Source organism: Chinchilla lanigera, unplaced genomic scaffold (assembly GCF_000276665.1).
Source record: "Chinchilla lanigera isolate Chin_1 unplaced genomic scaffold, ChiLan1.0 scaffold00040, whole genome shotgun sequence".
Lineage (NCBI taxonomy): Eukaryota > Metazoa > Chordata > Mammalia > Rodentia > Chinchillidae > Chinchilla > Chinchilla lanigera.
Window position 1 is genome coordinate 10,470,533 of NW_004955441.1, and position 18,373 is coordinate 10,488,905.

The window sequence follows — 18,373 nt, forward strand, 5'->3', positions numbered from 1 at the left end:
CGGGCCGTGTCTCCGCCCCGCTCCCCGCCCAGGCTCGGTAAACAGGGCTCCCGCGCCCGCGCCTGCCGGGCAGGGCTGAGTGTCTGAGGACAAGGCGCTGGCTTTGCTAATCACATCACAAGACCTTGAGCCCGGGCCAAAGGCGCGGAGTGGCGCGGGGCGTCCGGGGCGGGGGAGCCGACTGGGTGAACGGGAGGGAAGCGGGGAGAGCCGCGCAGGCATGGGCGCGACTTCCTCCACCCTGTACGTGTGCTGGTCGGCCGCGCTTCTCCAGTCCTCTGGGGATTGGGGTGCAGCTGCCGGCCTAGCGCAGCCCTACCCTGTGGCACTCTCCAGGCCCCTGGCGGTGGGGGGAACTGCGCCCCGCCTTCTCTAGTGCTGGCTGCAGATCCCGCTGAGGCAGACCAGTGTGTGTCGGGGGGAACCCCTTCTGTTGCCTGTCGGCCCCACACTCCACAACTGCTTGCCCTGGGATATGCGCTTTGCTAACTTGTGCACTGCTTGCGTCTGGGGACGGGGCAGACACCCCCACCTAGCGCCCAGTAAGGCTAAAGCCGCGGACAGCCCCACTCGGCAGTACTGGCTGCCAAAAGGCTGGAAACCAGCCTATGATTTCACCCAGCTGGCAGCGCAGGCCGCCTAAGCGGGAAAGTCCAGGACCTGCCGGGGAAGGAAGCTTGACCCACACCGCCTTCTCACACGGATCTTGCTGTGTGCTTGCACCCGGCCCGCTGGAGCTCAGTCCCTCAACCTGGAAGGCCAGGAGGGAGGTGCGGCCGTGAGAACGTTGGAGGCCGGAGTGCACGTCCCACTGCTGTGTTCCGCTAATGCCCAGGTCAGGGCTGGGAGGATATCAGGGTCAGCGGTGTGGGGCTGGAGTTCAGGCCCTGCCCCTGACAAGTCATGTGATCTGGAGCAACTCACATACACAATCTCTTTGGTACCTGCGTTTCCTTACTTGCAAAAAATAGAGAAGGTAACATTCTTGCTTTACACATCACACACCTTTATCAAGGCACAAATGAGACACCCAGGGAGGTATTTAATTAAGTACAAACCACGAGATGCATTGTAACAACTTAACGAATTCTAATGGAGAAAGCCAGGCTTCTGGGCTATGTCCAGATGGATGGAGGTCCCCAGGCCCATTACAGAGTCAGGGGCCACCCAAATCTTGCACGCTAGAGCTTGATGCCAGGACTAGCTAGAGACCCTCAGGAAGAATGACTGCTTCACTCCCCGCCCCCCTACAGGGCTGGGCAGCTGTGGCTAACACTGTTTTATTCGTTGAAACGACCCCAAACACGAGAGTCGGAGGCCCTGAGAGGATGGTCTTCGAGGTTTCTCTGAAGAATGCATCAGGAAAGTGTGAAGCAGCTGTTTCCCCAGCCAGTGCTATTAGGTTAGGAGCAAGATTGCAGATACCAAACCAGACAAACATCTCTTTCTCCTGCCCTCCAAATCGGGCAGTACCGTCCACAGTAGCAAGAACATTCACTTTGTAGACTGGTAAAAGGATCCTGGAGATAAGTGTATAAACATGTTCTGGTACAGGCTTTGGTGAGGAGTATCTGCTGTGTAAAATGTTTATTACACAACTGCTTAAATAAGGAGAAAGGGAACGCTGCTCTTCTCCATGGGACTGAGCTTTGCTGGGCCCTGTTCAGAGCTGGCCTCTGGTTATCACCACGTCACACACCAGTCCTGCCTTCTTCCCAGTTAGGTCTAACAACAGAGCAGACATGTCAGCTTGGCAGCTTTCCATCAGGTGTGGACTACACAGATCCTCACTAGGTATTTAATTCAGGATCAGAGAAACCACATTTGGGGCCGAAAGGTTGCGAAATCACCCAGGGAATTTTCTGCTCTCTTTAGCATGAAACTCTGGACACTGAGCTAACTTCTTTCCCCCTCTTCCCTGCAGATCCCTTTTTCTATACGTCCAGCATGGCCACAGTTTTAGTATTTGGTCGCTTTCTCTCAGAGAGACAAATTTTTTATTTGAAATTTCAGCTTTTCTGCAGTAGGAAATGGCCACAGCAAACTCTCTCCCCTCTAACCTGTTTTTAGCTCTTCAAACAAAATAACTTTCCAGTGACTACTCAGAGAAGTGTTTAAAAGTATCTATATATTCTACAAGTTTACTATGACTGAAAAGCCCTTTGCAGATAACTAGGATCAAAAAATGAATGTGGATGACTACAACATATCCGAGCGAGCATTTCAATGTAACTGTGGTAACACTGAGAGTACAGCACACATTAAAAATGGTGAAATCCAAGACCAGCAAAACACATGCAAGAGTGCCACCTGCTGGCGACCTGAGGAAGAAGGCTGGATGGGTTTGGAAATGTCAGTTTCTAGATCAAGTCCCTGAAATGGATAAATGTATTCAGTGGCATCTTAAATGGGAATCTTCCTGTTACTGTCACCGAGCACATGATGGTAAACAGCGTAGGCCTCAGGTGGACCACTTGTGCTGGGTCTCCTTCCCCAGCTTCCTTCTCACAGCCAAGAGTATGTGCTTCACTGGCTGGCAGACCTGCTCTTAGCTTAGCACGTATTTTTGAGGGAGACAGGAGCAGCTCTCAATGGGGCTTTTAATAATGAGGATGGAATGTGCGGGCCACCGCAGGACTCACAGATGCAGACAATAAAAATAAATTATTTGCATGAGGTTGATCCTTACTTAATTCTCCCAGGATCCAACATTTGGAACATATTTCTGCTTTGTTAAAATGGAGTGAAATTTAAAAGTACGACCAAATGGGCTGTTTGCCAACTAATCCAGCCTCTCCATATAGCTTTAAAAAAAAAAAAAAGAGGGATGTGTGTTAAAATCCAATTCTGCGTAGTCAGTTCACAGAAAATGCTGGGCGGAAAGGCTAATTCAGGCTCGCAGGTGGCCAGCACCTGGGGACAGAGTAACTATTCAGCGTGGTAGCCTCACTTCCTACAGTAGCTGCAATAAACTCGGCTGCCTTGAATGAAAGAACTGAAGAAAAATTCTTCCGTAGGAAGTGACAGGAGACTAGACCCACAGGAGAGGGGGAGGCATAACAGAAAAAAATCTGAATTTATGTTTGACACGTTCCTTACAGAGTTAGTGGCAGAACAGCCCAGCTCTCCCCCCGCCCCCCAGCCTTTCTTCAACGTGGTGCTTCAGTTCTTGGGCGAGTTAAGTGACTTGCTCCTGCAGGAGGGTCCGAGGTGTTGAGAACAGGGGCCTTCCTTTTCGTTTCCTGCCAGAAAGGCCAGCAGCCTCAAGCCAGCCGAAGTCCTTTCCTCTTGAATACGCAGTCTCGTGAACTCCAGGGTCTTCACAAACTCGGCAGTGGGGGGAAGCTCCCTGAAGAGCTGCGAGAGGAGGAGCTGCTGCTCTGCCGCGGTCCTCTGCAGGTGACCTAGGCTCTCAGGGCTGGGGGCACGCCAGCCCGACCTGCAGAGGAGATGCAGGAGTTGCCTGTAGAGGTGTTTCACGAAGGTCAGGGTCTCTGCCCAAAAGTTGACTTCTGCTTTTTCAAACAGGTAGTCGTCTTCTCCCTACATCAAATGAAAAGGCCTGAAACCAACCTTCTGGGATGCTGAGGAGCCCCGGGCTGGCTGGCTGCGGGCGGCGTGTTCCCCCCTCCCCCACCGCCTGACACAGGGCCCACTTCCGCCTGTCAGCACCAGGCAGCCTTGAAGGTCACCTTCTATTTTCACTCCTTGTACTTCTCCATCAAAGAGGAATTTCCCCCCAGACTTAACATGACCTTTAATAAAGATGTACTCGTAGCTCTAAGCCACGGTATTTTGGGGGCCTGATGCTGAAAAGGGGACCTTGAGAAGGAAATGGGCTCCAGACCTTACGGTAAAGCCAGAAATCAGAGAGGAGGGAGGAAGGGACATCTCAGCAGTGGACCAAAGAGCAAAGAACCATCAAACACCAGACACTCCTCTGAGAATGGGACCCAATTTCTACACTGCTGTGGACTTCCAAGGTCATTTTATCACCAACTCTTTACCCTGTCCCATATTTCCTGTAAACAGGCTGCTTTTTGAACTCTGGGCTTGCTGGGAATGCCACGCCAGCCGGCCCAGTCGATACAGGTGGCTATGAATTCCTGTTCTCAGGGTGCTTTTGTTGCTTGTCTCAGTCCTCAGTTTTCCTATCTGTCTGCTCCCCCTGGAGATGAAAAATTTCTTCAAGCGGCAAATTCCCTGGAAGGATTCTCATCTCTGGAAATGCTTCATCCTCAGATCTAACTGGGGAACCCCACAGTAACTCCAAGGCCAACTAATAAGCATTCTTCATAATTACACTCTTTTTTTTTGTCTTTGGTTTTTTGAGACAGGGTCTGGCTTTGCAGTTCAGGCTGGGCTTGAACTCACTATGAAGCCCTGCCTGGACTCAAACTTGTGGCGACCCCCCTGCCTCGGCCTCCCGAGTGCTGAAATTACACTCCTGATATCCAAGGAGCTTCTTTCAGAGCTCCCTCCCTAACTGACCTGAAGGCTTGCCACTGGAAGCCCCAAAAGTGAGCATGAGGGCGTCCCTGTGCCCACAGAGCCCAGCGGGCAGTTCTCCAGAAGCACGCTTGCGGTAGACGGGCTCAGCCAGTGAGCACTGTAGCACCCTGGTGCCTCCCGGCGCCCTAACTCCCTGGGTTACCTGATGTGCACTCTCCACGTGGCCCACAGGGTCATCGCCTTCTCCGAGCAGCCATCCCAGCAGGACGGGCACGCCAGGGTCCAGCTGGTCCCACTGCTGCAGCAAGTCACACAGGACAGCCAAGGCTAGGGCCAGCGCGATGGAGGCATCCACCTGGCAGAAGGCGAACTCTGCAGACAGGAGAGGGGCACGCAATGAACACACTGCTCAGGGGGAAACCCCGCCACCAGCCGGGCGGGAGGGCAGGTGGGATGGCTCACCAAAGGCTAGAATCCCCTTGTGTCCTGCTGTCTTCACTGCTGGAATGAGTCACAGGCCTGAGCCCGACCACTGCCTTCCCATTGTGAGCCGCAGCGGCCCCACGTGTGGGCCTGGACAGTTCTTCCCTCTTCTGGGTGACTGGCAGGATCAGGACCCCACCCCACCCCCATGCAGTGCCTCCTCCACAGGGCCTGATCCACTGGCTTCCTTCTGGGTACGCACTCGCTCCATCTCTGTCATCTTGGAGCAGGGCAGCATGCTTTTCCTCAACAGGCCACAGAGTACTGACTTCAAACCGTGCGGGCCCCAAGTCCCCGTCCCAACTACTAAACTCTGCTGATGGCACCCACGGACAATAGGTGAACAAGATGGTTGTAGCTATGTTCCAATAAATGGATAATGTGTCATAAAATACCATTCCTCTGATCTTTTTCAACCACTGAAAAATGGAAACATCAGCTGTAGCTCATGGCCTTCCAAAAGCAGGGTGGGCTGGATCCTGCTCATACTTTGCTGCCCTGTCTTCAACAAATTGGCTTCCTCAGGCCCTGGACATCCTGGCTGCTTGAGGGCGGGGCGGTGGGAGGGGAGGATGGGTGTAGAAAGAGGAAGTGAGGTGCCTCGGGGAAACCACTGCTTGCTTCTCTGGCCGAAGACAGCCCTACAAAGACAGTCGTACACGTGAAGCTTGTGGGAGGGCTGGGTGTTGACACTTCCGTCAGCAGCTCTGTCTGCAGGAGACCTGGGACTTGGGACTGAAATCCCCACTCTGCACCAGTGCCTGCCTTTCCATGACACCCTTCGGTGGAGCCCTCAGCTCCCCCAAACCCACATCTCCAACCTCAGTGTGCTGACCGCCGGGCCCCCAGCTGGACCTGCTCAGCACACACACAGGGAGCGGCCGAGTCTGGAGCAGAGGGCTCAGTTCTCTAGGGTTAAGCGAGGCTTCCAGGGTGTTAAAGTGGCCCCTGCTGTGACCTGCTGGGTGTCACACTGATCAAGTGCGTCATCAGCCCTTCTAGCATCTGTCCTTTTTTGTTTTTGTTTTTGCAGTGCTGGGAACTGAGCCCAGCACGCACCTTGCTAGGTAAGACTTCTCCCCTGAAGTACACCCCTGGCACCCAACATCTGTGCCCTGGGTATCCGCACCCTACCTTGGGCTTAGACAGGCCAACCCACTGGTGCAGTCACGGGACTCCACGTGGCTATAAAGAAATCAGAAGCACCAACAAGTTTCATGGTGCATATGAAGCACAGACTTGGAGAATCTGCATCAGTTTTCCGGAGATACGGGTTTTATGGTGGGACAGGCAGGGCTGGTGGCCAGCCAGCGGGATCTGGTCCCTATTCGTGGGGCTGAGCATGGAAATAGATTTAAACCAGGGAACAGGAGAAGGGAAGGAGCAAGGGTGATGGGCGTTTGGCTATAGCTCTGAGCCGTGTGTTAGTCAGGCCCTGACTTACAACACAGCCTTTGTTTCCGCCCCTGCCTGGCTTGTCTGGTAGCTCTTAACTGGTTGAGAATCTATATGGGAACAGAATGTAGTGGCCTCCTTCAAACTCCACATGCCCAGAGTCCACTTACTCTGGGAGGCTGAGGCAGGAATATTTTGTTTTTTGTTTTTTTTTGGTACCGGAAATTGAACTCAGGACCTTGTGCTTGCCAGGCAGGCGCTTATGCCACTGAGCTATATCCCTGGCCTCAGAGGCAGGAATACTGTAGGCTGGAGCAACCGAGAATCTGTCTCAAAAAAAAAAAAAAAAAGGTCTGGGGATGGAACTTAGTGCAAAAGCCCTGGGTTCAGTCCCTGACACCACAAACAAACAAACAAACGAACACCAAAACAGGACTCAGCATAGAGCAGATGCTCATATTTATGGCTGTAGACATTACAGAACTTTCCCCTTTGTCCCACTTGATTTAACCCGAACACTCATGTAGAGACTGGCACAACGAGGGCATTCAGTGAACAGCCATCACCATTCCTACTGGTAAAACGATGCCCGGTTCCCGCTGCCTCCGCAGGTGCGCCACCACCCCGCAGGGAAGGGCCGGGGCCGCGAGGGGGAGCAGGGCGGGTTTGCAGTCTGCGCAGAGGCAGCTCCGCGCAGTCCCGCTCGCTCTGTGCACACACGCCATGGGGAGGCGGTGGAGAAGCCTACCCTGCACCCCACAGGGGTGAGGAGGGTGTGATCAGCTTTACCACTTTTAGAGTTAAGAAGCAAAACCCAGAACACCCCTCAGCTGGGGGCAGTGTGCTGAAAAAGGTCACAGCTGTGAACCCTTAGTACTGAGGGAGCAGCAGCAGGTTAGCTGATTTTGAGTCTTCCAGAAAAATCTACCCTCTAATTCACACTTTCTTACCCTCCTTTGTTCTTTACTGTTTTTTCTTTTTTTCCCCCCCTCCGCGGTGGTACTGAAGGCCGAACCCCAGGCCTCATGCTTCCTAGGAAGCAGCTCTACCATTGAGTCACAGCCCAGCCCCTTTTCTGGTGTTCTGAAGGCCCTTGGAGAAGAAAAATGCTTCACCCACCAGCAAATCAGTGCGTGTGGCTCATGCAGCACTCTAGACGGGTGCAGAGAGCACGGGTGGCTGAGAAGGCCACCCGGAAGACCAGGCTGCCACACCGGCCCCACCCGACGGGACGGACAGCCTGTCTCTGCACAACTCGGTGCTTCGGAGGGGGCAGGAGAGGCTGGGATCAGGCACAAGGGGGGAGCTGGGACGACGGGCTGAGGTCCCTCTGGACAGAGCTGTGAGCAGCCAGACATCAACGCCACAGATGAGGGCGAAGAGGGAAGGTGGGTGGAGATCGCGGGGTCTGGATCTGCTCACAGGGCCGCTGGCAGCTCAGCCAGGGCACCTCGGTCTCCGCCACCAGGGCCTGTGCAGGGAGGCCGGGCGGCAGGGAGAGGGATTTTTCACTGACGCCTGCTGACTGGCCGGGCCACCTAGGAAACAGGAGAGCGAGCGGCCCAGCAACAGGGGTGCTTGGGAATCTCCTGTGTGTCCAGAATAGCCGCCACGGCCTTGAAGGAAACAACACAAAACAAATTTGGGGACTCATTTCCTGATTTCAAAACTTACCAACAAGCTACAGGAACAAGGCAGTGTAGGCTTTTGTGTGTTCACGGTGCTCCTGCTCTGCGCACACACACTACTGCTGCCTCCAGCCTGAGCGCTGCAGCTTGAGGACGGACACGGAGACCGACAGAAGAGAGAGGCCAGGCCCACAGCCAGAGTCCAGAAACAAACTTCACATTTACGGTCAACTGACTTGTTTTCAGCGCTGGGGACTGAACGAAGGGCCTCCCACTCGGCCAGTGCTCTGAGGTACACCCCCAGCCCTCATCTGAGGTTTTTTTTTTTTAAGTCTTTTTGAGACAGGGTCTCACTATGCAGTTCAGGCTGGCTTTGAGCTCACTTTGTAGCCCAGGCTGGCCTGGAACTTGCAACGATCCTCCTGCCTCAGCCTCCTGAGTGCTGGGATTACAGGGGTGCACCACCACGCCTGGCTTGCATCTGAGTTTTGACCGGGGGTGGTGTGCACATGTCTTTTTAACTGGTGATGCCGGGACAACTGGATATACATACACAGATAATGAAGACAGATTCCATCCTAACACCATACACTCGAATGAAAATGTATCAAGCACCTAAATGTAAGGCCTAAAACTGTTAAGACTTATAGAGAAAAATGGGAATAAATCTGGACTGGGCAACAGTTTCTTAGATGTGATGCCAAGAGCACAAACAACAAAAGACAGTTTGGACTTCTTCCCAACTGAAAAGGTTTGTCTGTGCTTCAGAGAATAGCATCAAAACACCAGACAACTCACAGGAGAGGAGAGGATATTTGCAAATCTACCTGACAAGAAACACATCTAGGATATATGAAGAATTCTTAAAATTTAGTAACAAGCCCAGTAAAAAATGCACAAAGGATGACTAAGCACTTCACAAAAGCTATATGAATGACTGATAAACAAAGGAAAAGATACTTAGTGTCATTGGCCATCAGAAAACGGAATTCACACCAAAGACATTTCACTTCACACCTACTAGGGTGAGTACCATTTAAAAAAGGGAAGCTTGGCTAAGGTGTGGGGAACTTGGAGCCCTCACAGTGTGCTGGCAGGGATGCCAGTGATGAAGCTGCTTTGGAAAAACAGTCTCAAAATATTAAGCATGTGACCCAACAATTCCACGTACAGCGAGAGATAAAAACTTGTGTATGAACATTCACAGTGGCTCATCATAGCCCAAATGTGGAGATAACCAAAATGTCCATCAACTGATGAAGGGATAAAACAGTGTGGTATATCTCTATGGTGGAAAAATATTCAGCCATAAAAAGGTGTGAGGACGTGGATAGTCTAGGTAGGAGGTAAGACTATCACCCAGACAAGAAAGAGGGTCCCAAGAGTTGAGGGCATCAAGGATCTCTGAGACTCCTTCTCCCACGGTGACACAGGTAAGGCAAGAAGTAACCCTAGAACCTAGGGTGCTTTGAGCGGGTGGGGCCGCTGCTACACTCATCCCAGGGGGTGCACATCCCAGGCATCTGGAACCCTGCTGGGAACAGCAAATCAGCATTAAGAACTGCTTGTCCAATACCTTCCATTCTTGTAAATGGACAACACACTTGCACTGCAGAGGCCACAGCGAACCAGAGGCTTCAGGGCTGCTGCGGTGAGGCTGGCCCTGCCGCTCTGGGCTGTCCTGCCAGGGCAGACGCCTGGCTATCGCAAACGCTTCCTTGCCAGTACTCCTGTATTGCTTCTTCCCCTCCTCCACGAAGGGGCCCACTGGGCGCCAGTCCCAGCACCCCAACCCCTGCAAGGCAGGCGATCGTTAACTTCGAGGCAGGCGGACGGGTAAGTCACACACTCTGAGGCCCATTCCAACTGTACTGATGAACACGAAAGTGCCAGTGTGGATGGCTTCCATATTGTCCATCGGCTGCTGAATGGGTAAATAAAATGCACGTCTACACTCCCCCATTTTGCCATGTGCGAAAACTGTTTTCCACATGCAAAGTGGTTATCCACCCACACCTGGTGGATTAATAGCACACAGTCTGATTCTAAAGACTCACAGGGCGATGCCTTTCCGGTGAAGGCCATTGGCGGAGTCTCCTCCGCGGTTCTTCCCGAGAGAGGACAGCAGGTGCTGAGCGGGCCATGCTGGGCTGAACGCTCTGCTTCTAGCTCCAGAGTCTCGGTTTAGGCGCTAGTGCAAACTCCCTTGGCGGGAGGCGGCTGATAGGATGTTGGGTGGCCCTGCCAGGTAGCCAGCTCTCCATCCATTCAACACCCGCTGCGCCACCGCAAGCTTTTCCTTACCCACAGGGGTGCCCTGGTCACCTGCTGCGGGAGGGGCGACGAGAAACACGAGGAAGCCCCTAGGCCCGCTGCACAGTCTGGAGCCGAGTCGGGGCCAAGCTGCCACCTAGGAAGGGTCAGGAAACAGTCGAAGGTGGTGCATGGCACAGACCAATGATACCATTAAGAGCAGGAATGAGAGCACAGAAAAGGAGAAAAATGGGCAGTGAGAGCCGGCAGAGCTCCGTGGAGGGGAAGCTTATCCGGCCGCGGGATACGAGGCCCGGCACAGCCGGGCCAGTTCGCGCAGCAAGGCGGCTGGACCTCCGGTGAAGAGGAAGGTGCGGGGAGGCGAAGGGCGGACGGCAGGGGGACCTACCCACGCAGAGGCGGTGTTGACTGAATCTGCGTATTCCTGGGCCTTTTTACTTTTTCCGAAGTGAAGCATTTTCAGGTTTCTGTAGGCTATTTCCAGACAATCTTATTTCTGATCTCCTTCACTTTCTCCGAGCCGCACAAGGGCCTGTATTTTATTTTTTCGGTGCTGGGGTCTGACGCAGCGCTTTGCTGACGTCAGGCGCGAGCTCTAACACTGAGCTGTACTCCCGGCCCTAGAGCCTGCACCTTAATGAGTCGCGAGAGGAAAGAATAAGGTGGAGCTTGGTTCATCCACTGCTCTGTCACTTAGCTCTGCTAGGGCCACTAAGGCCTCCGCTCCCCACCCGCCCTTGCCCTCTACCCTGAAGCCAGGGCTCGCAGGTGGCTTTCCAGCAGGCCACGACATCAGATGCCGCTGCTTCACCCTTTGCCACCAAATATGGCTTAGGAGAAAGAAGGTCAGTGTCCTGGAATGGGCGTAGTGGTGGGTATCCCCTGGCTTCCAAGAACCTAGCAGAGGGCTGGGTGGTGGAACATGGGTGTTTGTGGTATTTGTCTCTGTTCTTCATTCTGAATATTTGGAAAACTTCACCAAAGAAGAACCAAACGTGCTGGTCAGAGCTCCCAAGAGCAGACCTAGTCCCAGCGTGCACTGCGGTTGTACGCCGCCCTGGGACTGCTGCCCAGGCTCTTGAGGGCTGTGTCTGTCCCCTGGCCGGGAGCCAGCCTTCCACCACCCAGAACCTAGCCATGGAATTAGGTCCCTAGGGAAACTCAGATTTTACCAGGCCCATGTGGACCCCTCGTCCTTCCCTTTTTTTTTGGTCTTTTTGAGACACCGTCTCACCATGCAGTTCAGGCTGGCCCTGAGCTCACTTTGTAGCCCAGGCTGGCCTAGAACTCACAATGATCCTCCTGCTACAGCGTCCTGAGTGCTGGGATTACAGGTGTGCGCCACCATGCCCAGCTTCCTTTTTGTTTTTAAAACTATTAAAAATAAAGGACACATTTTTACTGTCTTTTCTTCTCAGATGCCATATGGATAGGAATCAAAATCCCAGGAAATATATTCATTGTAAACATACACTAAAAAAAACAAAACAAAACCTCCAAAACAATGTGCTAGTAAAAATTTAAACACAAAGAAAGGTCACATGGAGATAGTATCCAACCAAACATACATAGCCTAGGGGCTAAGGCCTCAAGGAAACCATCAGAAGCCTCTTGGCATTGTTTGGTGTTTACACTTTGGTGTAGCTCACATGATTTTTCCAAAATTAGGAAATATAGGCCGGGTGTGGTGGTGCACGCCTGTAATCCTAGCACTCGGGAGGATCACTGTGAGTTCGAGACCAGCTTGGGCTACAAAGTGAGTTCAAGGCCAGCCTGAGCTGCATATCGAGACTCTGACTCAAAAAGCCAAAAAAAAAAAGAAAATTTATAAAATATTTATTATGGTACTAGGGCTCACACCCAGGGATACTCTACCACTGAGCTACAAACCCACCCATTTTTACATTTTTAAAAAATTTGAGACAGTCTTTTCTAGTTGGCCAGGCTGTCCTTGAACTTTGGATCCTCCCGCCTCAGCCCCCCAAGTAGACAGGATTATGAGTGGCCACCTCAACAGGCTAGGACATTTCTTATTTTAAAAAAATCGACACTCACAGTATGTTTTGAAAATCCAGAAAAATACAGTCTAGTGCCTCTAGGTCTGACTGGGGCAGAGCAGTGGCCAGCTCCCGCAGGAGGCAGGTGTGCACCCTGCGGCCACCTCACCATGCACAGGCGTGCTCCTCGGCCGGCCCCTGCCCCTCCCCCTGCCCTGAGATCTTCCTCCCATCTCCCTCCAGCTCTCCTGGCTCCGGAGTACTTAACCTCTCCATCTGAGGGTCCTTCTTCCTCCTTTTCAGGGCAGGGACTGGGGTTGAGCCTGGGACCTCTCGGACCGCGCGTGTGCTAGGCAAGTGCTTTGCCACTCCACTACAAGCCCAGCCTTTCTCCCCCTGAGGCCTGTCTGTCCCTCGGGATCTGGCTGAGGGCTGTGGCTGGGATTTCTCCATGCGCTAGGTGTTCGTGGACAGTGATGGAGGTCACTCTGTGGCTGGGCCCCACGGCTGTCCTTTCCCAGGACTGTCATAGCGGTATGGACACAGTTGCCAGCTGCTTCCTACAGAACGGTACGAAGCAGTTCACCTGTGTCGTGTTTCTCTAACGGGAAAGCACCCAGACGGCGAGAATCGGGTCACAGGGATGACAGAGCTGCTGCTGCCATCGCACCCTCGGGCTGCTGAGGTTCAGAGAAGTAACCTGCAAGGGGCGCACAGGTGCCGGTCACCGGCCGGGTCAGGGGCAAAGCGAGGCTTGTCTGACTCCACAGCCTACTTCTCCACCGCTCTGCTTGGGTGCGTGGGCCTTTCCCTTTGCTTCCCACCATTCTCTGCCCTTCGGCACCCTGCTCAGAACCTCAGGAAGGTGACCTCTGCCTGCATCCCCAGCTTGCCTTGCCACCAGGCTCTCACCTGGAGTCACCTCCTGGGAAGGGTCGCTGGAGAGGAGGCAGAGATTGGGGTGTTCCTTTCCTCACCAAGGCCCCTCATGTGCAGCGGCTGCACCCCGCCGGGGCCCTGCGGGCAGCCCTCCCGCCCTGAAGCTCCTCTCACCCCCGCTGTGCGCGCTCGCATGTCCCTTCTCCTACGGCAGAGGTGACGCTGCTCCTCGGGGGAATTCTTAGATGTCTGGAGACGTTTTTGTCATGAAGAGGAGGAGGACGTCCTATTGGCACATGTGGGCAGAGGCCAGGCATGCAGCTCACCTCCAGGGATGGACAGGACAGCCCCCAGCGCCAGGGTCAGCAGGGCCAGCGGTGAGAGGCCGTGCCTCGGCCCTACCACGACCCTACACAGCGGGAAACAGCCCCTTCCTGCAAGTCTCGTCCGGGCCTAGCGGCAGATGGCCCCAACTCAGCGCGGTCCAGAAGCGAGGGCCAGGGGTGCACTCGGGGCGAGGCGCAGGAGCTCATCTCGCCTCCCTTTTCCTGGAGGGGACGCCATCCTCACCCTTCCCCACCAGCCCTCCGGGCAGAGAGCAGGCGGCAGGCACAGAGCAGCCCCTTCCGCTGACCAGCGTGCCCCGAGCCCATTCTGTCCAGGGGTGGGGACGCCTCTCCAGGTCTGAAGGCAGGAGACACAGCATCATCACGCCAAATTTTAAAAGTACCTGGGGAAAAGCCTTTCAAATGTTAAAAACCTTCCTCACTTTGTAGCTACTTTCCACCGGAACAAACGGCCTAGGGTTCCCAAAGTGCCCACAGGCCTGGCTTACACAGAATTAGATCCAAACAGATATGGTGGCGTGTCTGTCGCAACACGTACGCCGCCTGCGCAGGGCTCACGGTTTTCTTGGTGGCCCGTCATGAAGGCACACTGACCCCGGTGTCCCCTGCTGGGACCCCAACTCCTAGCCTCCATTCTGAGCTTATTCCACACTGGAGGGGGAGAGAGGAAGGAACCAAATGCTTGATTCACTCTGAGAAAGCTGCCCTGAGCATGAGACACTATGGCACGGCCCAGTATGGGTCAAACACACAGCACAGAGCGCAAGAGCAGGGCTGCTGGGCCTGGAGGATGGAGGGCGTGGAGGCTGTGGGTGCGGGTGGTCCCGAAGTGTACCTGAGGACTAGGAATTTAAATCAGAGGAGTTCAGGAAGATATTTTTTTCTTCTCTGAGGACTTTAATATTACCACGTACTACCACGTAACACAGAACCTAGACAGTTCCCTTATAGGCGCCCCCCTGCCCCCCAGGCTGTGTAGCATAGAATAAACACACTACATGGCCTTGGAAGGGCAAATCAAGGTAGCTGTGTGTCTCTTGACCATATGGACTGTTCTGGTTGAGTGATTTCACTGTGTGAACATCAGTGGCCTTACACAAACTAGGATGGCTATGACATCACCGGTGATACGATCTGTGGTCTGTTGACTGAGACACTGCTATGCATTTTAAACTCAAACACTGATTTTTAAGATCTATAAATAGTGCTCAAAATGTTAAGTGTCTACAATTTCGAGTTTTTTTTTTTTTTTTTTTTTTTTTTTTTTCTGTTTTTTTGGTGCTGGGGATGGAACCTTGGGCCTCCTCCCCATGTTATACTTCCAGCTCTGGAAACTTTCTGTCTTGAAACTGAGTTGACCCCCAGACCTCTCAAGGGCCTTCTTGTCTGCCCCTGTGGTCAACAGTCCCCAGAGCTGCCCTGGAGTGACTGTCCACCTCGCAAAGGCCTGGGAAACCACTTTTCCAGGAAGTGGGGGGCTGAGCTCAGAGAAAACTAGGGTGAGGGCAGGAAAGGGTGCAACATACAAAAACCTCTCTCAAGAACAAGTTATAGGGCTGGGGATGTAGCTCTGTGGCATAGCACCTGCCTGGCAAGTACGAGGGCCTGAGTTCAATTCCCGCTACAAAAAAAGGAAAAGAACAAGTTACAGCTGGGCACGGTGGTGCACCCCTATAATCCCAGCACTCCGAAGGCAGAGGCAGAAGGATCACTGCCAGTTTGAGGCCAGTGTGGGCTATAAAGTGAGTTCAAGGCTAGCCTACATGAACCTACATAGCCAAACCCTGTCTCAAGAAACCAAACCAAACCAACCAAAAAAAGTTATGGAGGGCCGATGACTCAGAGGCTGAAGGAAGCAATGAGGCGCTGGGTTTCCAGCCAATTAAACAGGAAGGAAGATCCAACTGCTGCAGGAGAGCTCCCAAGCCGACCCACGTCCGCCATGCCCACTGAGCTGAAACGCTCCTGCTCTCAGCCAGTCCCTGGGCGGGTGGGGGAGGCGCTCTGGGGAGAAGAAGGTTATTTCTGACCTTCCTCTGAATGCCACTAGTAAAAAACAGCACATGATAAAATTTGTAATAACTGAAGAAGCCATTCTGTTAGTAACACTGAAAACTTCAAATAACACCACCGCCTAGGGAAATTTGTGACTTGGAAATAAACACAAAAAATACCACTGACAAGGTCTAAATCTGGGCACGGTAAAACTCACTGACTAAAAATTTTCACCAACAAAAACTTAGCCAGGCACGGTGGTGCACACCTGTAATCCCAGCACTTGGGAGGCTGAGGCAAGAGGATCGCTACTTTGGCTGACTTGAAATATGGTGGGAGAGCTTGTTTCAAAAAGAGAGAAAAAATCTAAATTTACATATGGAGCTCAGGGGTACAGCACTTGCCTAGCATGTGTGAAGCCCTAGCAGCAGAAAAGAAAAATCACCCATAAAAGAACTGCTACCTAAGAAAATAAGGGAGAATATATTTAAAAAATGATTTAATTGCACTCCACACAAGACTGATGAAGGAATTACACTGGCCCGATGGAGTTACACTGGGAAACAGTTTCTTGAGGAGAAGTAGTTACGCTGGGTAATCTGGATTAAAGGCTCGTGTTTTTTAGTGACCGCTTCCTCCAGGTTGCGCGCACTCACTTCATCCTGAAGTGTCAGCGGCCAGAAGGAAGGGAAGGAGGCACGCAGCACCTCAGTCCTCAGGCAGGAAAATGGGTCCCCGCCTGCACGGCCCCCTGCCTGGCTCGCGCGCAGGGCTCTGGCGCTCTCCGCAGCCCTTGCCTCTGCTGCATCCTTCTCGGTGGCATCTCGTCCTCTGCCCTTACCTCGCCTCTGTCTGCAGTGACAGTGCCCCCACCCCCAGACCTGCCCCTGCTCCACGCCTAGCCTTGGTTCATCCTCTGAAAGCAGCCTCCTAGCTTCCTGGCTTGCCCTCCTTGACTCCCAGCTGTCCTCCACCTTGTGGTACGACCTGCCTGAACACCTCTGACCTGACCAGCCTCAGTTTAAAAGGCCTCAGTGGCTCCACCAAGCACAGGGCCCTGCCTCCTTAGCACGAAAGTCTAACCCACCGGTTCCCTGGCGTCCTGGTCTCTGGTGTCACTCCATCAGCCGCTCGGCCGTGCCAGCCGGGGGTGTCTAGGGTTACACCTTCCTTCACCCCGGGCCGCTGAACCCTCTCTTGCTGAGTTCTTCCCCTGCCTTGGTCAGATCTTTTCTAGTGGCCCTCAATCTTCTTCGTACCCCAGCTGCTGCCCACCCAGTCCAGGCTGTCTTTCCTCTGATTACCAGTGAGTCTTTGGTGACCTCACTCCTTTCCAGAGGGACTCCTAATTCCTCAACCCTCCTCTTTCAGCTTCTGTCCAGAGCTAGAATGAGGACGATGTGTCAGCTCTCTTGGGTCAGACACGTCCGCTCTTCCTTGTCACAGCAAATCTAGGGACAGTGTCCATCCAGGAAGACCCCCAGGCCCTCCTGAGGTAAAGAGAAGTCCCACAGTACTTACATTCCCACTCCTGGGCACACACCCACCAGGACTGGCACCTACAGCAGAAGTTACCTGTGAATGCTCGCAAGAACGCTCACAACACTCAAAAGGTGGGAACAACCCCCACGGCCCTCCACCCCTGGGTGAATGGATAAGGAAAACATGGCGCAGAGGGAGCTCCGTGGTAGGGTACTTGCTTAGCACGTACAAGGCCCTGGGTTCGATCCCTACCACTGCAAGAGGGAAGAAAAAAAAAGTGAAGGAGGGGCTAGCCCTGCTCCCGTCTGCAGCGCCTGTGCTCACAGGGTAAGAGGTTAGGACGTGGGGCCAGCAGGGTGACCTGCACGGCCACCAAGGGTGGGGCTGCGGGCCTCATCTGCTCAGGAACAAAGCGCAACTCTCCATGTCTGCAGTCACCTGCTGGTAAGGCTCACGTGGACGCGCACCCTGTGAAAGAGACTTGTGTGCGGAGCAGAGATCAGATCACAAAGCTGCAGAGCAGCCTCTTCCCCCAAACGACACAGCCCCACTCATCTGGTTCCCATTTCCCTGCCTGAGTCTGGTTTATAGTTCTGCTTTTTCATGAAAGCTTTTAAGGGAGCCTACTCCCTGACATCATGCAAAGAAAATGTCCGAACACAATTACATTACAGAGCAGGCCCTTGGGAGCGGAGGCAGTCACGAAGCGGGCCGTGTCCTGTTTCCTCTCCTTTAAAGCCATTTGCTGCTCTGCCCTCCATTCTCTGAGAGAGAAGCCCCCATTCTGTCTCATCTCTCCCAGTTCCTCCTGCTGTTGGCTGTGGAGTGGTTCTGACCTGGGAAACAGCGCAAAAACATGTGTTCCCCGGCGGGGACAGGTGGGGCCTTCGGGGACTCCTTCCGCGGGGACACGGCCGGCACCTGCCCACAGGCCTGAGCCAGCCTGCCCGTCACACACCTTACGTCCGGGGGCGGGGGACAGGCGCCCTCGGCCAGCCTTCTCAGGAATGCGCTCTAACGCGCCCTGTCCTGTTCTCCCCGCTCTCCCCAGCGTTACTCAGCTCACCGCCAGGCTCACGCAGTAGCTTTTCTTAACAGCTTTTGTGAGTTATGAGGCAGCTGTGTGCGCAGCTCGGTGGCAGGGCACATGCCCAGCACCCATGAAGCCCTTGGTTTGATCTGCAGCATGCACACGCACACATATGCGCGCGCAGTTATTTTTAAAAACTGCTTTTCTCAATCAGTTTGTTCTGTTGAGCACATTCTCTATGTTTTCCCTCTATAAGGTTTTTTTTTTTTTTTTTTTTACCTTTTCCACATTTCTCCTCCTCCTGGCAAGAGCCACCACACGCTAACTTCCAGCTGTGGCTGCCCCTTCTTTCCCTCTGCCTCTGGCCTGGGCAGACCGCACTCCTGCTGCGGCTTCCGGACGACCCCGCCC

At 53.6% G+C, this 18,373-nt stretch overlaps 1 protein-coding gene across 1 annotated transcript in view; it reads right to left on the reverse strand.

The window, feature by feature from the left end:
* Nucleotides 1-1,022: 1,022 nt before the first annotated feature.
* Thada (thyroid adenoma associated) overlaps nucleotides 1,023-18,373 on the reverse strand; it is a 321,327-nt gene continuing 303,976 nt past the window's right edge. Inside the window, 3 exon segments of the mRNA XM_013517530.1 lie at nucleotides 1,023-3,228; nucleotides 3,230-3,543; nucleotides 4,655-4,824. Of these exon segments, the coding sequence (XP_013372984.1) occupies nucleotides 3,150-3,228; nucleotides 3,230-3,543; nucleotides 4,655-4,824 (563 nt within the window). The 3' untranslated portion in view covers nucleotides 1,023-3,149.